The sequence below is a fragment of the Eptesicus fuscus genome, chromosome 22 (genome assembly GCF_027574615.1).
Source record: "Eptesicus fuscus isolate TK198812 chromosome 22, DD_ASM_mEF_20220401, whole genome shotgun sequence".
Taxonomy (NCBI): domain Eukaryota; kingdom Metazoa; phylum Chordata; class Mammalia; order Chiroptera; family Vespertilionidae; genus Eptesicus; species Eptesicus fuscus.
Genome location: NC_072494.1, coordinates 3,645,879 through 3,663,849, shown reverse-complemented (window position 1 = coordinate 3,663,849; position 17,971 = coordinate 3,645,879). Strand labels below are relative to the sequence as shown.

The 17,971-nt window shown below is 42.6% G+C and overlaps 1 protein-coding gene across 1 annotated transcript in view; it reads left to right on the top strand.

Moving 5' to 3' along the window:
* Positions 1-17,971, top strand: part of COL11A1 (collagen type XI alpha 1 chain) — a 141,768-nt gene that overhangs the window by 65,956 nt on the left and 57,841 nt on the right. Inside the window, exons 21-31 of the mRNA XM_008147090.3 lie at positions 1,340-1,393; positions 1,846-1,890; positions 2,157-2,210; positions 2,913-2,957; positions 4,901-4,954; positions 6,160-6,204; positions 7,335-7,388; positions 7,465-7,509; positions 13,253-13,306; positions 14,994-15,101; positions 16,422-16,475. Of these exons, the coding sequence (XP_008145312.2) occupies positions 1,340-1,393; positions 1,846-1,890; positions 2,157-2,210; positions 2,913-2,957; positions 4,901-4,954; positions 6,160-6,204; positions 7,335-7,388; positions 7,465-7,509; positions 13,253-13,306; positions 14,994-15,101; positions 16,422-16,475 (612 nt within the window). The remainder of the gene's footprint in view (positions 1-1,339; positions 1,394-1,845; positions 1,891-2,156; positions 2,211-2,912; positions 2,958-4,900; positions 4,955-6,159; positions 6,205-7,334; positions 7,389-7,464; positions 7,510-13,252; positions 13,307-14,993; positions 15,102-16,421; positions 16,476-17,971) is intronic.

The window sequence follows — 17,971 nt, the reverse complement described above, 5'->3', positions numbered from 1 at the left end:
TTCTTAGACATTGGAGAGACAAGACATGTAAAATATAACATCTTGTCAGACAAAAACCCTTATCTGGTTTTGGTTGCTGTTCCATTGTTTTGTTTAATTTTTTAAATATCAGTAATAGCTCCAGAACCGATTTGGGCATTTAGGATAAATGAAGCTTATTACCAGAAAAACACTACAACATGAAGTGCTTGGTTAGCCAGAGAAAAGAATAAAGTGCGCTAGATTCTGCTTTCTTCCACTGAATTTTACTAATGAAAATGAATTGGGGCCCTAACCGGTTTGGCTCAGTGGATAGAGCGTCGGTCTGCAGACTCAAGGGTCCCAGGTTCAATTCCGGTCAAGGGCATGTACCTTGGTTGCAGGCACATCCCCAGTAGGGGGTGTGCAAGAGGCAGCTGATCGATGTTTCTCTCTCATCGATGATTCTAACTCTCTATCCATCTCCCTTCCTCTCTGTAAAAAATCAATAAAATATATGAAAAAAAAAAAAAAGAAAATGAATTGGGAAGCTTTACCCAATGCTAGTTCATCAAATAACCAGACTGGAGGCCGCCCTAAGCCCGCGCAGGGGCATGTCTGCGTACACCTAATACAAGAATATGACTCTTGTTGTGCAAGGAGTCGTTTAGGAAAAAAAATAATGATTCTCTTGTGTCCTGCTTTATCTGGACTTTCACATAGAAATGATTTGCCACTTCATAGAGCCTGTTGACCCAACGGCATGAGAGCTGAGAATATGAGAAACCGTGAACTACTGTGTTGACTTTTCAAAGCGAGGAAACCCCAAGCAGATGGAGGAGGGGGAAGCGAGAGGAGGAGCACTGATTAGGATTAAACAAAAATAATTTTTAAAACATCTCAGGGAAAGGGTTTCTATCACCTGTCTGCACAGTGACCAGGAGCTTCTTTCCCTCCGGGAATATTCTCTCAGGATGGACTTAACGCAAATGTAAAACAGAGGGGACCAGGGACCTGTCTCTGTGAGGAGCAGAAACATCAGGTTTAATCTGATTCCGTGCTGCCATTCCAGTCAGAAATGACCCAGCAGTGACATACGTAAAGCATTAAGCTATGTCTTATTTTAAAAATATCCCCAGTGGTTCCTACGGAAATTTACAGAAACAAAGATACTCACCGCCATCCATTCCGGCTTCCGGATCAGTATAAACACTGATGATGTGTCACGGAAAATGGGCTTAAATGCCACTTCCAGCGAGTTCAGACAGGACGTCGGGTCTTTTTACTCTGTACTTGACATTGAGATGTCTTCAGAGGCGGGCCTGTTGAGATCACATTTCTTAGGAGGATGTGTCTGTGTTTGTTGTTTGTTTCCTTCCAGGGCCCACGGGGCTTGCTGGGGCCGCGGGGGACGCCAGGACCCATCGGGCAGCCTGTGAGTACCGCTCCAGGGCCGGGCTCCCAGGGACGCTGGCTGGGTTTGACATGGTGCGGCTGGACAGCCTTCAGCAGACAGCTCACCGAGCTACGGGCCCAGGGCTAGTAGAGAGCTGCCGTGTCTGCAGTTAGTGCACCCTTAAATATTAGCGTGTATGTTCCAAGACCCAGCCAGCTGCTGGTCAGTCTCAGCAGCTCCTCCTGGTAGTTTATTTGATCTCCTGTGATGTTTCCCATCAAATCCCCGGCCCAGGGGGGCTGCTGTTGGGTTTTCTCCTCTGTGAGCACAGAGGGCCAGGGTACAGCTCTCTCCTTCCTCCTTCATCCCGAGCTGAGTCTGAGTCCCCCTGGGCGGAGGGCGCGGTGCTATGAGAAGCTTAGTCTTTTTGATGTTCCCGTGTAGCATCTCAGCTGGTGAACAGCCACCTGTATTTTGTTCTTTCATTGAAGGGCATCGCGGGTATAGATGGCCCCCAAGGACCCAAAGGCAACATGGTACGTAAAAATGTCCATAAAATAACGCATCCCTGCCCAACCCCGGGACTCACAGACTCCTGCTGCGGCTAGATCGGAAATGGAGATTGCTGACAGCATTTGCGAAGTCCGTTAGGTGCCGCGGGCCGTCATATTCTGCAAGATTTTCCAGACCGCCTATAGGGGGACTTGATGTGGGGGCTATGTTTCAACTGAGAAGAAAAAAACAAAACACAAACGTGTGATGCGAAACGGCTGTTGCAGTCTCTGTGTGTTTTCCTACGCAGGGTCCCCAGGGGGAGCCCGGGCCTCCGGGTCAGCAGGGGAACCCCGGGCCGCAGGTGAGTGTGAGCGGGCAGCTCCTCTGAGGTGGTGGGGTGAGGAGGTGCCTTTCCCCAGCCGCAGAGTTTCCACATGCAGCCCAGAGCTGTGCAGTGTGAGCGGAGGAACCCAATTCCCTTTCCCGTAGAAAGAAGAAGAGAGGAAAGCTTGAGCGGAGGGGAGGAGGAGGAGGGGGGACAGGGTGAAGGCAGTAAGAGGCGCACGTGGGCAGCTCCCGGACAGGGATGCCAAGCACCGCCAGGGGAGACCGTGGGTACACGCAGTGGCTGCACGCGGCCAGGTGGGCACCAGAAGTAGCGGGGCGGGGGGCACTTTGCCAAGTGTGTGCGATGGTCTGACCGCTGTGCTGTGCACCCGGACTTCATGCCAGATCATACTGCATGTCAACGGTGACGGAAAAAGTAAGTTAAAAACAAAAACGCTGAGCGAATGTGCCGCCGAGGCCTCGTTCTTGCAAGAGAAACGCGGGGCGTTGGTGCTCGGGATGCGGGGAGATGAGCCACACCGGCAGGGGGGGCCCAACAGGGTGCGAGAGCCCCGTGGCCCAGAGGGGCTCAGAGCGTCCCGGGACTTTACGGGGACCGCGGGGCTAGAGCAGACGCCCCATCTCCCTTCCTGGGAAAGAGGGCTCATCACTCACTGCTCTGCCAGGTGGTTCTTGCCAGGTGATCTGACGCATGGCATGCTTTCTTCTGATACAGGGGCTCCCGGGCCCGCAAGGCCCCATCGGTCCTCCCGGTGAGAAGGTGAGTCTGTCCGTCCAGTGATGTCTGGCGGGCGGTTTGGGCTGTCGACCTCAGGGGGTGTTTTTGATAAGATATCTCCGGGGCTCGGCCATAAGGAATTGATCTGGGCCTGAACCACGAGGGTACAGTGTGGCGTCATTCATACGCCCCCGAACTGAAAGTGTGGACATGTCTCAGGGTTTCCATTTGGATAGTTTCCAAATGTGACATAAATGTGACATGCTCAGCTACATTAAATTCAGAACGGCACTGGTGTGCGTCCGTGTTCTCTCTCTCTCTCTCTCTCTCTCTCTCTCTCTCTCTCTCCCCTCATTCTCATTATTTAAAGAAATGTAATTAGGTTTGCTTGTGACAGAGGGTTTGTGGCAAGATCTGATTAAGGGAAAATAGTGAAGTTATCATTGCCACCGTTTCTTGTATATAAATGACAAATGATGTTCTTGTTAATAACCCAATGCCTGGATCAAAACAAGAGTGAGTCTTTAATGAAAGCGATGTCTTTTCCTTCTGATCGTCTCTGCTGGATTTCCTCAGTAACAGCAGTGTCAGCTGCTCTTTCTAATGCCTCCCCCCCTTATATATAGGTTTAATTTCTATGAACATATAATTTAAAAAATAACTTTAATGGGAGTATAATTTCATACTATAAAAATGCATTTGTTTTAAGTCTACAGTCAATGACCTTTAGTAAATTTACAGTCATGCCACAATCAACTTTTAAATTGGTTTGAGAAAGCGGAAGGGAGGTAGATAGAGAGAGAAACACCGATGTGTTGTTCCACTTACTGATGCACTCATTGGTTGATTCTTACGTGTGCCCTGACCAGGGATCGAACCCACAACCGCAGTGTATGGGGACGGCACTCTAACCAACTGAGCTACCCGCCAGGGCTGGCACAAGAGTTTGAATATCCGTAGTGTCCCCTTAAATCTGTAGCACAATGAAGTATTCGTGCAGTAACGCCCACAGGGTCCTTGTCATGCGTAGAAGTATTCCATCTGTAACAATTAACGGAATAGTCTGCATTAGACCTCTACATTTTGTTCTTAAGAAATAAGGTAGCAAACGATAATTTCAGTGACAGTCAAAATGCTTTCACTGAAAATGTCGTGTTTTATAATAGTTCTTACATAATCTTCAATTCCTCAGCCACATGTGACTGCGCATTAGTGAGGGGGAGTGAAACTTTTAAATGCGATGTTATTAACCTCAGTTATGAAATCTAAATGCTCAAGTTAAAGGTTATCTTTCATCTTTTGTTGTTTGGTAGAGATTTAAGTCAGGTCTTGTAAAACTCTTTGCTCTCAGTCTACATGAATGCCATGGCGTTCCTAAACACTGTGCGAATGGAAACACCTCAGTTATGTCCACCACCTAGGATTCCTGCTATATCCTTGTCCTTTTAAAAAATATATCTTTTTATTGATTTCAGAGAGGAAAGGAGAGGGAGAGAGAGAGATGGAAACATCAATGATGAGAGAGAATCATTGACCAGCTGCCTCCTGCCAGTCAATAAAGATAAATTTTTTAAAAATTAAATAAAAAGACACATTTAGGATTTGTAAGCAGGCCCCAAATTAGCATGTTTCTTTTCACATCTGCTGAGTTTGGTTTTAATTATCTCTATGTACTATTTCTTCTACATCATATGTTCAAAAGCATTTACGTGTGTGTGGCTTATATATAAAAACCAGTTACTCAAACATAACCAATGGACGCAAGACACTGGGAGGGGGGTGAGGACATGTGCTGGGGGGGTAGGGGAGGCTGGGGGAAGGTCAATTGGGAAAAAAAAGACATATGTACTACTATTTGTAATACTTTAAACAATAAAAAGATTAAATTAAAAAATTTTATTAGTAGTAGATTCCTATGTGTAAAGTCAGCCTTTTCCTCGTTTTCACTTTGGAAACTAACACGTCCTCTCTCTCTGTTTGGGTAGGGACCTCAAGGCAAACCCGGGCTCGCGGGCCTCCCAGGTGCTGACGGGCCTCCTGTGAGTAACAGTGACCTGCCCCCCAGCCTCTATGTGTTCCTGTCACAGCTTCCCATGGGCCTTCCAGGTGGCTTATGCGTTCAGGAATCCGAGCTCACTGAGCCAGAAATCAATCATGGAGCTCCAGCACCCTTTCTCGGTCACTTCCCCATGGCCCATCTCCTGACTGGTTCGCAGGGGTCTTCGGAGAGCCTGGTGCTCCAGCCGAGTCTCCCATTGCCCGCCACGCCCCTTTCTGCCCCAGGCCCTGAGCCTTCCACCCTCACCCCTTTCTTCACAGCGGCCTTTCCTTTCCACAGAAAGCACCCCATCCCCTCTTCCTTTCAAAGCACATGTTTCTCCAGAGTCCCGTGGGCTTCCTCACCATTCGTTAATTTGCTCAGCTCCAAGGATTCCCTCCTTTTCTAAAAAAAAATGGCAATGTTTATTGCATAGCAATCAGTAATGGAATTCTGTAATCTCTACAGTTGTTATTCTTAAGAATTTGTTACTGATGCTTCTTTTTTCCTCTTCAAACTTCTTTTTTTTAAATTAAATGTATTGGGGTGACCGGGGTGAATAGGATCGTACAGGCTTCAGGCGTGGATTTCTATGATACGTGATCTATATATTGCCCTGTGTGCCCACCACCCAAAGTCAGATATTCTCCCATCTCTATATATTGCAGCTTCTCACTCAGAGCTACGGTACATTTGTCTTTCAGCCTCTACTTGTGTTTATTGATTATAATTGTGATGGAGCTGCACGTTTTTATTTATTAATTTTCAATAACTTGATTATCGACACTATTAGTATTATTTATGATCTTGCTGTATTTTCAAGGTCCCACCCACATGCCTTAGTTCCCTTTGGAAGATGCATGTCTGATTAATTGATCAATATGCAAAATAGAAGTCAGATTGAAATCTGACAAATTATGTAAGACGAATTGACACTGAGGTTGAATTATTGATGAATACAAATATGTATCATTTTACGTGTTTTTCCCAGGCTCTCTCAAATAGATGATGTAGCTGACAAAACTTCATCTATCCAAAATGCCACAGTTTTCAATGTTCTTTAAGGCCATGCACACTGATGCAAAATGTTCCATTTGTTCTGAAACATAACAAGTAATATCTCAATATTTTGAAAATAAAATGTAATAGTATCATGAACTGCCTTTCATTTTTCATCTTACCAGTACATCTTTTTGCTAAATATAGGGTCATCCTGGGAAAGAAGGCCAGTCTGGAGATAAGGGTGCTCTGGTATGTTACAAAGTATCCATGGAAATGCCCCTCACCTCTCCTCCTTAGAACATGCCTACACTCATCATCTCCACGAAGCATATGTGACACATATGTGATACATGATTGCTTAGGGACATGACTATTAGAAAATAAGGAACAGAAACTAATTTATCTCCACCTGTAAACATGTCTTCATTTCAAAAAGAATGTTTGCTACCATTTAAATATGGCGTGTTCCTAGAATTGCTTTTGTTTAGGATATAATAAACAGACACATAGTAGGTAACTTTTAATTTTGTATTAGCCATTTTGTTAGACTGAATTTGCTGTTTTTTAAAAATGTTCTCATGGTCAGAAATAAATCCACATTCTGCATATGTAGTCAGTGTGGAGTAAATGACCATGAATTATGATAGTGAACTTGGACCAGAACTACTGGATATCGTTACACTGTTTATGTCACTCAAACTTCATCATCACTTACTACTTTCTGGCAACTCTTAGGGAAGTGGAGATGGATTGTAAGAGCAACAATTATCAAAATATCTAAATAAAACTTATTCAATGCTAATACTATTTTGGGTTACAGTAGCAAGGGCAGGATCATTCTTATTTAGAGTTGTTAGGTTTGGATTCTTATTAAAATACTCAGCATTCCTGCAGAAATTGTATATTACATATAATATATTGTTTCCTTTATGTAGACTGGTGCCATGAAACCAGCTGTGGAAAAGACATCATTTTGATCATATTCTTAATGATGTGAACGCTACAAATTTATACAGAGTTGTTGGTTAGAAATGATTGATCCTCTTGGTTAATCTGTAATTGTCTATTATAGCCACTGAGGACATCAGATATTTTTTCAGGGTTAGAAAATTAGTTATTAATTATGTATAATTATTACATTATTTCACATACTCACAATATTTATCTTATTTTTAGCATGAATATATGACATGATAAGTTTGGGATAAGTAGGACTAGTCACATGGTTTATTTATCATTTCTGGCTTTAGAAATAAACTACCCAAGAAATCTTTGCCCACAGTAGAAAAAGAGCATATTCTTGTAGATTATCTGGTAAGATTATAGCATAAGCAGACTTTGAATGCATTCTTACTTAATTTGCAATCGGTGTGTTTCAGGGTCCGCCTGGTCCACAGGGTCCGATTGGCTACCCCGGCCCCAGAGGAGTGAAGGTAAATGCTGTTTCCCACATCGCTTACCTTCAGTGGAAAATACCACCGTCATTTACTTTTTCTAATTTCTCCACAGGGAGCAGATGGTGTCAGAGGTCTCAAGGGCTCCAAAGGTGAAAAGGTAAGTTACAATTCACTCAGTGGTGTCAGTGACTGTATCCGTTATATCAAAAATGGAAATTCACTGAAGATATCCTGTTCGCCACATGGCATATTGTGCTTTCTTATGTCCCAGGCAATGCAAATATAATTTTATACCTTGTATTCGGAAAACTTAAAAAATATATATGCTTATAACCTGGAGTGAGGACCAAATTACAGACCAGAAGCAAGATATGTTATAAACAGAATGAATCCTGCATTCCTTTTTTCCTTACATGTATTTAACTTTTCTAAATCCTAAGATTGGCCTTTAGAAAATATATTTTATGCAGGGGTTGTTCAATATTTAATTATATGCACACCAGAGGAGTGTTTATTTCTCGACTAAAATCCCCCAGATCCACACATTGGAACTCAGTGCAAAAGGTGACAGTGAAAGCACCTGGGGGGAGAGAAAGACTCCCCATGTGGTACTGTTTGCACAGCACAAGAATTAGAAGGAAATGAAGATTAAAACCAGGAGGAATGCAAGATGGAGTATTAAGGAGAAGGAAATAAAGGTTAGAAGGAATTAAAGATGAAATATTAAAGAGAAGGAAATAAAGATTAAAACCAGGCAGAGGTGGATGAAAGAATGTGGAATCTTCTATAGAGCATTTATAGCTTAATTGTCTTTAGACAAAGAACTTAACATTGAAATTTAAAAAATATAAATGTTTAATATAAGTGTAGAGCTCCCCCCAAAATCCTCCAACACTTATGTTGAAACTGAATGATAGCACTCAGAGTCAGTATTGAGTTTTCTTACTACAATATTATATATTTAAAGATATAGGGTTTCTTATCAAATGTTGGTAGATTTGGTGAGAAATATATGGAATAGCAATGCTGATTTCAATGTGACTTTTCATTCCCTTAGTCATAATTTTACCAACAGTACTTTGAGTGGATTTGATATTACTAAGGAATAGATAACAGGAGATGGACATATTACATCCATTTTAATTTAGTTTTCTGAAAAAAAATAAAAGTAACTTCTGGAGGCATTGTCAAGGTATGCAACTATAGGGTGTCCCCAAAAATGTATATACACACTTTGAATAATTATAAAGTAAATGTTTTTAAAATACATTTCATTTTCAAAATGAAGCTATCAGCTGTTAAATTTATATTTTAAAAATGACAGATGATGTGCTATCTGTGAGAAGTCTCCTCAGGAAAAAAAATAAAGGTATATGGCTTATATGCAGGAAGATAATTTGAGATTATTGTATGGTCTGAGAAGACACAAGTAGACCTCTGGGAAAAGAATTGCTATTGTGAACTTGGAGTTGAAAGTTCTGGGTTCTGACTCTCGTTGTATTAACCACTCATGTCAACTTAGATTGTTCACTTTCCCGAAGGCTTATTCTAAGTCTGTAAAATGAGACTGAATACGGTCCAAACAAATCTCTAAGGCACTTTTTTTTTTTTTTGCTATCTCTTCTATTCATACCACATATTAATTTAACTGGGTATTACTTATCTAGATCTAAATACATTTTGAAGAAAACTATTTTAGAATGATAAGAATTCTTATTTTAAAATTCTGTACAGAACCATTAAATCCTAATGAATCTTAATGTATATTAATTAGTTTTTCCTGAGGATGAATTATAATCAATCATTTCTCTTATAAGAGATAATAAAAAAAGGAAGTCAAAACTATTTTCTTTTTACATACAACAACATTCATTGTTAGCCAAAGGTCAAGGGGCAAGAATTAAAAACCGCTGTTGTTTGGACTCGGGTTTTTTCCTGAGGACATGAGTGAATTCCTCCTTGACACATCTTCTCAAACTCTGGGTTTTTTGTGTTTAAGATTAAGTCAGACCTGACCACTTTAGGACTGGAAATCTCAGAACTTGGTAGTGTCCGTTCTTTTAAAAAAGCCATTTATTGTGTGGATACCTAAGAATTCAAGTCCTCGCATGTGTGTCTTGTGAACGTGGTGAAAGCCCAGGTGAAAGGAACAGCATCCAGTTCCCTGTGTTCTCCCTTAAAAAACACACAACACACCCACACCCGCCTGCCTGGCCCTGAGGGGGAGCCCCAGGCAGTCCTTCTCAGGGACCTGGGCCCCTGCGGCCACCTCGCTCCCTGGGGAAAGGTGATGGAGACAGACGTGGCCAGGAGGAGGTCACGTGGTCCTGTTCAGCGTGGACGTGCCTGCTTGCTCAGTGGCACTGGGCGCAGGGCGAGCCCTAAGCCCACAGGTGATTCTCGGGCCGGGACTTGGGAAGCAGCACGCTTCTGTCTTAAAGGAAACGTCGACACCAGTGGGAATCCTTAGCTTTGGCCAAGACCCCAGATGGGATCCCTTCCCAGGTGCAGGTCTCATGCCCAGAATGCCCCGATCTGTCCGGGGCCTGAGCAGAGCTTGCCAAGCCCACAGGGGGGCACGGGCGGCCTGCAGGCGTCCGTTCGGAAAAGGCCTGCTGGATAGCCTGTGACCGAGGGCCCGAAACGCAGCGGGCACCGGAGCTTCAGGGGTTAACGGGCACGCGCCTTCACCATTTAGGAGAATGCGGGAGACCTGGCCCCGCTGAGAGCCGGGTGGCAGGGTGGCACTTATAACGGTTCAGGGCAGAGCGGGGAGTCTGGGGGGTACTGAGGTCCTGGGACACGCCCGGCAGCCTCGCCCACCGCGTTGGAAGGTCAGTCCTGTGCAGAGCCGTGATTTCCGCCGCGCGTTTCTGTGTTTGGAAACTGAGGTTTGGCGCTTGGGGACCTGGAGGGTAAGCGGGCGTGTGGCGGCAGCGTGACCGTGGTTGGGGCATTGGCGTCAGGGTGTCAGCCTTGGTTGGTGCAGGCTGTGTGCCTCGGTGCAGGACCCGCACCCTTCGCGCCGCTGCCGGGGTGTGCATGGTGTAAATGTTCTGCGCTCTCCACAAGGACTTTTCTTTGTGCCAAGGCCAGGGGTGCTGCCTGAAATGACCCAAAAAAGTGCTATAAAATGGTGACAGCTTCTTTCCAAACGGCTGCAAGTGCTCCAGTCTGCTCTTCATTTTGTTCTGTTTGGTTTTTCTGTTTTGTTTGCAAAATGGGCAAGGGGATGTTTTGGGGGCAGAGTTTTTTTTTTGTGGTTTTTTTTTGGTTGTTGTTGTTGCAAGGTCTGGAGGGGAATGTTCGGTTTGTTCCTGTTGACCTGCACGTGTGGGCTCCCCACGTGGTGGTGTTTCTGCTTCTCTGAACAGCGGAGCGAGATGCCGGCCGCCGAGTCTGGTCTGCGTGGCCTTTGCACGTTTCTGTAGTTCACAGCCACGGATGCACCTAGGAGCTTAGTAACTTGTAATACATGCCATTGATTTTTTTTTTTAAAGAAAGAAGGGCAGAGTGTCCCCAGGCGGACGGAGAAGGCCAAGATTCGCAGTGTGTGTGTGAGTGGAAATGGAAGCGAGATGACAAATGGAAAAGCAGATCAGAGTTTCTAGCCCCCACTCCCCCAGTGTTGGGTCGGGGAAGTGAGATTCAAGGCCAAAGAGAAGAGAGCCAGCTGAGCAAGATCTAGCTCACGTGGGAGGGAAGGGGAGGGGGCGAGGGCATGATTAGGCATTTGCATCCACTGGAGCAGAGATTCTCAACCTTTCTAATGCCGCAACCCTTTAATACAGCTCCTCATGTTGTGACCCCCAACCATAACATTATTTTCATTGCTACTTCGTAACTGTAATTTTGCTGCTGTTATGAATCATAATGTGAATATCTGTGTTTTCCGATGGTCGAGACCCACAGGTTGAGAACCGCTGCTGTAGAGCCTAAGACCATCGGAAAACACAGATATTTACATGACGATTCATAACAGCAGCAAAATTACAGTTATGAAGTAGCAACGAAAATAATTTTATGGTTGGGGGTCACCACCACATGAACTGTATTACAGGGTGGCAGCAGTAGGAAGGTTGAGAACCACTGCCCTGGAGTAAAGTGGAACTTGGTTTGACTAGTTTTGTGGGTTAGAGGTCACCTTGGCAGCAGGATGTGGAAGTGCACCAGTGTTTCCCGCTCTGTTCTGCCTTGAAATGTCCTTTGCTCAAACTCTGCAAGTCGAACCGATTCTCTCCTCAGGAAGATACCAACCGCCCCTCCTCCAATTCCCTTTTTGCCTCAAAACTGTTGTAGGCCCCTCTCACCCACACCAGGGAGGTGTTCCCCAGCGCCCTGAGCCGGGGGGAGGGCGGTCCCCAACCTGGTCCTTGTCTTCTCATGGAAATGGATTTTTGTGAGAAACTTTGCGTGGTGAAAAGCCAGTTTATTAAAGTGATTAAAGCGTGCACCTTTATTGAAAAAAAGCAGAAGCAAAGCAAGCAAACCTCTACACCTGGCGAATGAAGCGCAGACGGCTCTCAGCTAAACTGAAGAGCAGGTTGGGTGGGGGTCCGAGGCTTATACACCTCCTGTCTGTGGCTTCAGAACGCCTCTGCTGGCTATTTTCCTGCAGATTAATGCTCAGGGCCTTGTTATTTTTTTTCTTTGTTGTGGCCTTTCCAGAATTCATGAGGAGCACCTGGCAACCCAGCTTGCCAAGCCTTGAGGCTGCTGGCTTCTCTTAGGGAGTAAAAATGCTCTTTCTCACCCCCCCTCCCTCTCCCTTTCTGCATTCTCTTCCTAGGGAGGCTTTTAACCATTTGCTCTGAGTCCTGGGCTCCGGAAGGTAATGGCTTGTTAGCTACAAGCTGGCTGCAAATTGCCCAGGCTGTTTGGCCTTGTTTTAACTTTCCTGTCTCAGTTTCCCTATCCCTCCTGCCCTGGGATCCTTAACAAAACCACCACCACTATCACCATCACTACCACCACCACCACCATCATCATCATCTTCTTCACCAGCACATCTTTTCTCCAAACAACCATTTTACTCCATCTGTACCAAAACGAACCCAAATATTCTGCCTTCATTTTATTGGTAAAACAAAAATGTCCAAATACTCCACAGTGCTCTGAAAGCAGTAATTGCTCAATTAATGTTTTAAATATATGGATAATGATTCATTTGGAATTTACTCTTTTTCCTGAAATTAGGAGATGATCAGGTTATTTGTGATGCTTCTTCAAAGTTCAGAGTTCACTAAAGAGTGATAGGACATATTTTTATAGCCAGAATGTCTCCCGTCATGGCTACAGGATGCCCGTATTTCAGCAACACTGGGCTGTGCATAGGATGCGTCGGTGAGCAATCTGTATTTACAGATAAAGGAAAATACTGATTTGCTCACTCTCCACCTGTACAGAGGTGATCAGACAGAACAAGTTGAGCTGGAAAGCATTTATCTCAAGCACATGCTACAAAACGCATGATACAGAGTTCTTCAGTATAAATCAGTAAGTGAAGGGTAAAGACGTTGTATTTGGTAGTTCAAAGTTCTTGGAATCCAAAGTTAACAGGATAATTATTTAAATATTTCCTTTTTCTTCAAGTAGCACAGAATACATGTTGTCATAAGAGAATAGTTATATCTCCCATAAGATAGAGAAAATTTAGTGGACACATTTGTAAAATATTTCTAAAATTTAAAAATTTATTTTATTAACTTAGAAAATTATTTAAAGATTTGATTAATTATGGTAAAATGGAAGGATACTGGGGAACGGGTTAGAATAGGGAGGAGGAAGTTTTACAATGAGGATGCACATTTCTCAGAAGAATTTTCCCTAATTATCAGTATTTACATTGTACTTAGCCATATTTTATATTCAAACACCTGTTTTATTACTTGTATTTTTAGGGTGAAGATGGTTTCCCAGGATTCAAAGGTGACATGGGTCTTAAAGGTGACAGAGTAAGTGAAAAGAAAATTCCCACTAGTACATACAATTATGTGTGTGAGTGTGTGAATGTGCATGAGTGTGTGTGTGTGTGTGTGTGAGTATGTGCGAGTGTGTGCATACTCTTTTAGTTAAATATTGGAAGTATCAGCACAGGATAAATAAAAATGTTTGTATTACACAAGATATTACTCACTTGGTTTTTATATAAAAGTTAGGTATTTTAATCTTTGTGAAGATAATATAATCAGTTGTCTTTTAGATGTTCTATTAAATTTCCATATTGTTTATAGACATTTTTAAAAATTGATGATAAAATTGCTTGAAAGAAGTAACATAATGGATTTCTTCTCAATTTAGTTGTATATAGTGAGCTATGCTGCCTGAAAACTATATACCTGCAACTTGTATGAATTTGTACTATATGGTGGTTTTGAATTTTTGATGAAAGAAAACCTTTTTTCTGGTAATGAATATCTAGAAGACAAACAAAAATGTGAGTCACCTAAAGTAAACTAACATTTTATTGGGAAGATTTATTTAATAACTAACATAAGAGTAGCTGATCAATCTGCAAAAAAAGCAAACTGTAGAACATTTTGATTCCCTAAGAGTGCATATAAAGCCTGTTCCCAGGATGGTGGCTACAACTTTCATATCCTAGTCTAGTACGTAGGCAGATGAAAACCAAGTCTAAAATGGAGAATTTTAAAAAACATTCCAAACAGTGATTTCCAGAGTTGCTGTTGTCAGAGAGGAACAGTTATTTCTTCCTACTATCCTGATAGGTTCTCTGGCTGTAGCCCTTTCAAATCAGCCTGACAACAGAGGGTTGGCAAGAGAAAGTAAAGAGAAGTTTGCTGGCTGGTGCATCACGTTTGCACCCGGAGCACTCAGCGATGACTAGTGGTAGCTCAAAGGGGTGGTTGGCACTTCGGCTTACTTAGCCTTTTAGAAAAGGAACAAGACGTTTTTAGAGAAGTGATGAGACACAGGAAGAGGACCTCGAGCTCCCAGGACTGCAGATAGTCGGAAGGCACGTAAAAGGGAACTAGGGGCTCTTCAGTAAGATGTGTTGTTGTAGAAACCCCGCGTCTGCTCTGGCTCCCGGTTGGTAAAGGACTCATTGTCTCCAGTGATTAGCTTCTGTCCTTCTTGGTTGTAAGGCGAGGAAGGACGCCTTTGCAAATTTTAAGTCTTTATTTTAGGCAAGTAAGGGACGGGCCGAGAATTTTTTAAAAAAAATAAATTTATTAGGAGGAAACTGGTTAAAAAATCATACAGGTTTCTAGTGTACAGTTGTATGGTACACCATCTGTTATTGCATATATCAGCTTCTTAATTGCCTTTAGGTCAAAATAATTGTTATGACAAAGTGGTATAATGGGGCTGGCAACTCCTACCACCCTATATTTATCTAATCTTGATTCGTACTTTTCTCTCTCTTTCGTTCTTCAACACAGATGCATTAAAATTAATTTAATATGATACATAATAGCATGGCCTTCTGTAGGTTGTCCAGCGTCAAACTATATCAACTGTTTGTTAATTAACGTCAAACACTTTCAAGCCTCGTCATAGATAAAACATGAGCAAACAGGCCAGGAGGTGAAGAAGATGACTTCCTGATAGGCTATAATCTCTGCCATTCAATCTCCAGTCTACTTTAAGTTTCAAAAATGTTGTTGCTCTGCGTTTCAGGGAGAAGTCGGTCAATTGGGTCCGAGAGGAGAAGATGGCCCTGAAGGCCCCAAAGGTCGAGCAGGTCCCACGGGGGACCCCGGTCCCTCCGGTCAAGCCGGAGAGAAGGTCAGTGAGCAGCTCTAAGTCCACAGATGCTCTTGAAGAAAATGCTCTGTGGTTACTCAGAAGTGTTTTTAATGATCCACGTCGGGAATGAAGAGGATCCTATTAAATTCAAGCATGTCCATAAGTAGTTGTGAGCCACTCAGTGACAGGAAGGCGTTGCTAGGTGATTTCCTTCTCTGCAAACATCACCCAGTGCCCTTAGGGCTGGTCTGCCTGTTGTCCATCTGTGCAGGGCTGACCCGGAATCGGACAGCTCTTCAGTTCAGTCTATGATGGCAAGGTCAGAAATCCTAATCCTAATTTTTGACTGTTCTTCATCTAGCAAAATACTTTGTTCATTAAGTACTGCTCGTCTTTTAATGTAGTACATAGTAACTTAGACTTGTTTTTATTTTGTCTAAATGTACATAAGAAAGATTGATACTATGTGGGTCTAATATTTAAGACTTTGGCACATATTTTTTAAAGTGCGCTTTCATAAGATCTTAAGAAAAATGAATCACAGTAAAATTCCACAAACATCTTTTATTCATCTATTTAATTTAGTTTCCTCTCCATCTATGATTTTTAAATGAATGGTTTTCCAGGGGGGCCATTTTTTGTTAGTATAGCATTTTAATCCTCCAAGTATTTGTTACACACCTTTGGACACCACTGTTATGTATCGTTGGTTTTAGCATTTTTTAGATGGAGATATAATCTCATTGCACTAGTACAATATGGCCGTACATTCGGGCGGCCACCTGCAGGAGTTAACACTCCACAGAAGTCATTACTTAGCTATAACTTGCAGCCTATGTATATTTATTGATGCAGATACTTGAGAGAAAAAAAGAAGAACTGCTCAAAATTGGGTCAGAATTTCTTATTACAGTTATTTAACTTATTCAGCAAGACAAGGGTAAAGAACTTGTGAATGCTGGCTTTATATTTATAGTGAGGACTGAAATACTTTATCAAAAGGATGAACTTTCTAATCAACATCAACTAACCTTCAGTAACATGCAATGTAGAAAGAGCTCAGGTGTTTTCTTTACTCGGGCTTAACCGCTCCCCGGGGCTCCCAGCTCTCCCATCGCCCGGGCTCTGTGCCCCAGGTTCCCTGTCACTCAGGCTCCGCGGGGAGCGAGTGGCCATTGGCTCATTAGAAACGTGTCTGAACATCCTTTTTCCTCTTCGGATGAAGAAATAGAGGGGAAGTGTGGCGGAAACTTGCAGATCTTTCTTTCTAGTGTACAAATACGTGGTCCTTCTAGAAAAATGACTAAAATTATCATTTAAGCTTAACTCAACCTAGAATTTTTTTTTTTTTAACTTTAGGGGAAACTTGGTGTTCCAGGATTGCCCGGGTATCCAGGAAGACAAGGTCCAAAGGTAAAATAATCAGCTTGGTTTTTAGAGTTTGTTACCAACATTTTGTAGAAACAGTTAAAATTGGTTACCTTCCTTTTTTGGGAGGGGGGGAAGAGGGCATATAATATGACAGTATCTTGAAATTTCACTTCCACTCACTCAAAATGACTATTAGACCTGTTAGATCTTATAATTTAAAGTGTGTTATCAAAGAAACACATAGATTACCCTATCACAATTTAAAAAAAAATGTTTGATAACTGTATTCCAGTGCAGTTGTTTCCCGTTGTAAGTCTATCTACTTTAATGCATTTATTACTATTTTTAAGTTTATCTTTATTGTTGAAAGTATTACAGATGTCCCCCCTTCCCCTGTCATTGAGCTCCTCTACCCCGCACTACTCCCCCCCCCCCAGGCCTTCTCCACCCTCTTGTCTGTGCCCAGGTTATATGCATACATGGATGTACATTATTTGGTTAATCTCTTCCTGCCTCCCCACCCTCCTTCCTTCTGAGATTTGTGCCTCTGTTCCATGCTTCCATTTCAAATATATCTTTTGGGGGGGCCACCATTCAACCCCCTCCACCACCCAAATGCTGTATTTTCCTAATTGAAGTATACATATGTTATGGATAAACATAGGTGGTTTTAAAAATACATGTTTACCCTGGTGTGCTAATTTTTCTCAAGCTAATGATAGAACGTTGTTATGGCTGCACTTGTTGCATTGACTAGATACAGTAAAGTGGTTAAATGAGTTAATATATAAATCTTGGTTATTGATTTTAAGGTTGTTAAATACCCATGAGATTATCTGTGTATCTACCTGTTTATCTACCATCCATCTCTGTTTGACCCATTCAGGCTTGACAGGTATAGTAGGTAGAAATAAATCCTAATTATATAACAATCCCTGAACATTTATTTATTAAGAAGCTTCACAAATAATCAGTGGGAGAGAGAAATGTCCTTTCTCCTCACAAACGAGAAAACAGGCACGCATCGTCACGTGACAACACTATTTTAGGCTTACTGTGTGGTCTTGTAATTTTTCTAGAAAAATTATTTTCTAGAAAATATGTATTACACATATTATAATTCATATTTCCTCTGTGGTAGGAGGTGAACATGACCCTTTGAGCCCTGGTAAAATAGGAGTCCTATGTGTCTGACTTTAAACTAATGCAGTCAGCATTCCCCGACCGTGGCTGTGTTTTAAGCACTGATTAGGAATTTTCCCGTTAACTCCTATCCCCATTCCCCTGTCCTGCCTCCCAGTTTCCTTCTCTTCAAATGCTAAGTATTTCTCACAAGTGCTGGGAGTGAGAAGACATTCCAGCACAGCCCTCGGGGTCAGCTCTCCTCCGTTACTCCCGGAATCATTGATCTAATTAGGAAGGTGAAGTGCAGCTGTGTTGGTGCTTTGATGTAAAGTAACTGTCATGTTACTTGAATTTCCTTTTATGAGTTTGACATCCTTATGTTTTGCTGTTTTTCACAGGTCAATTCTCTGTTC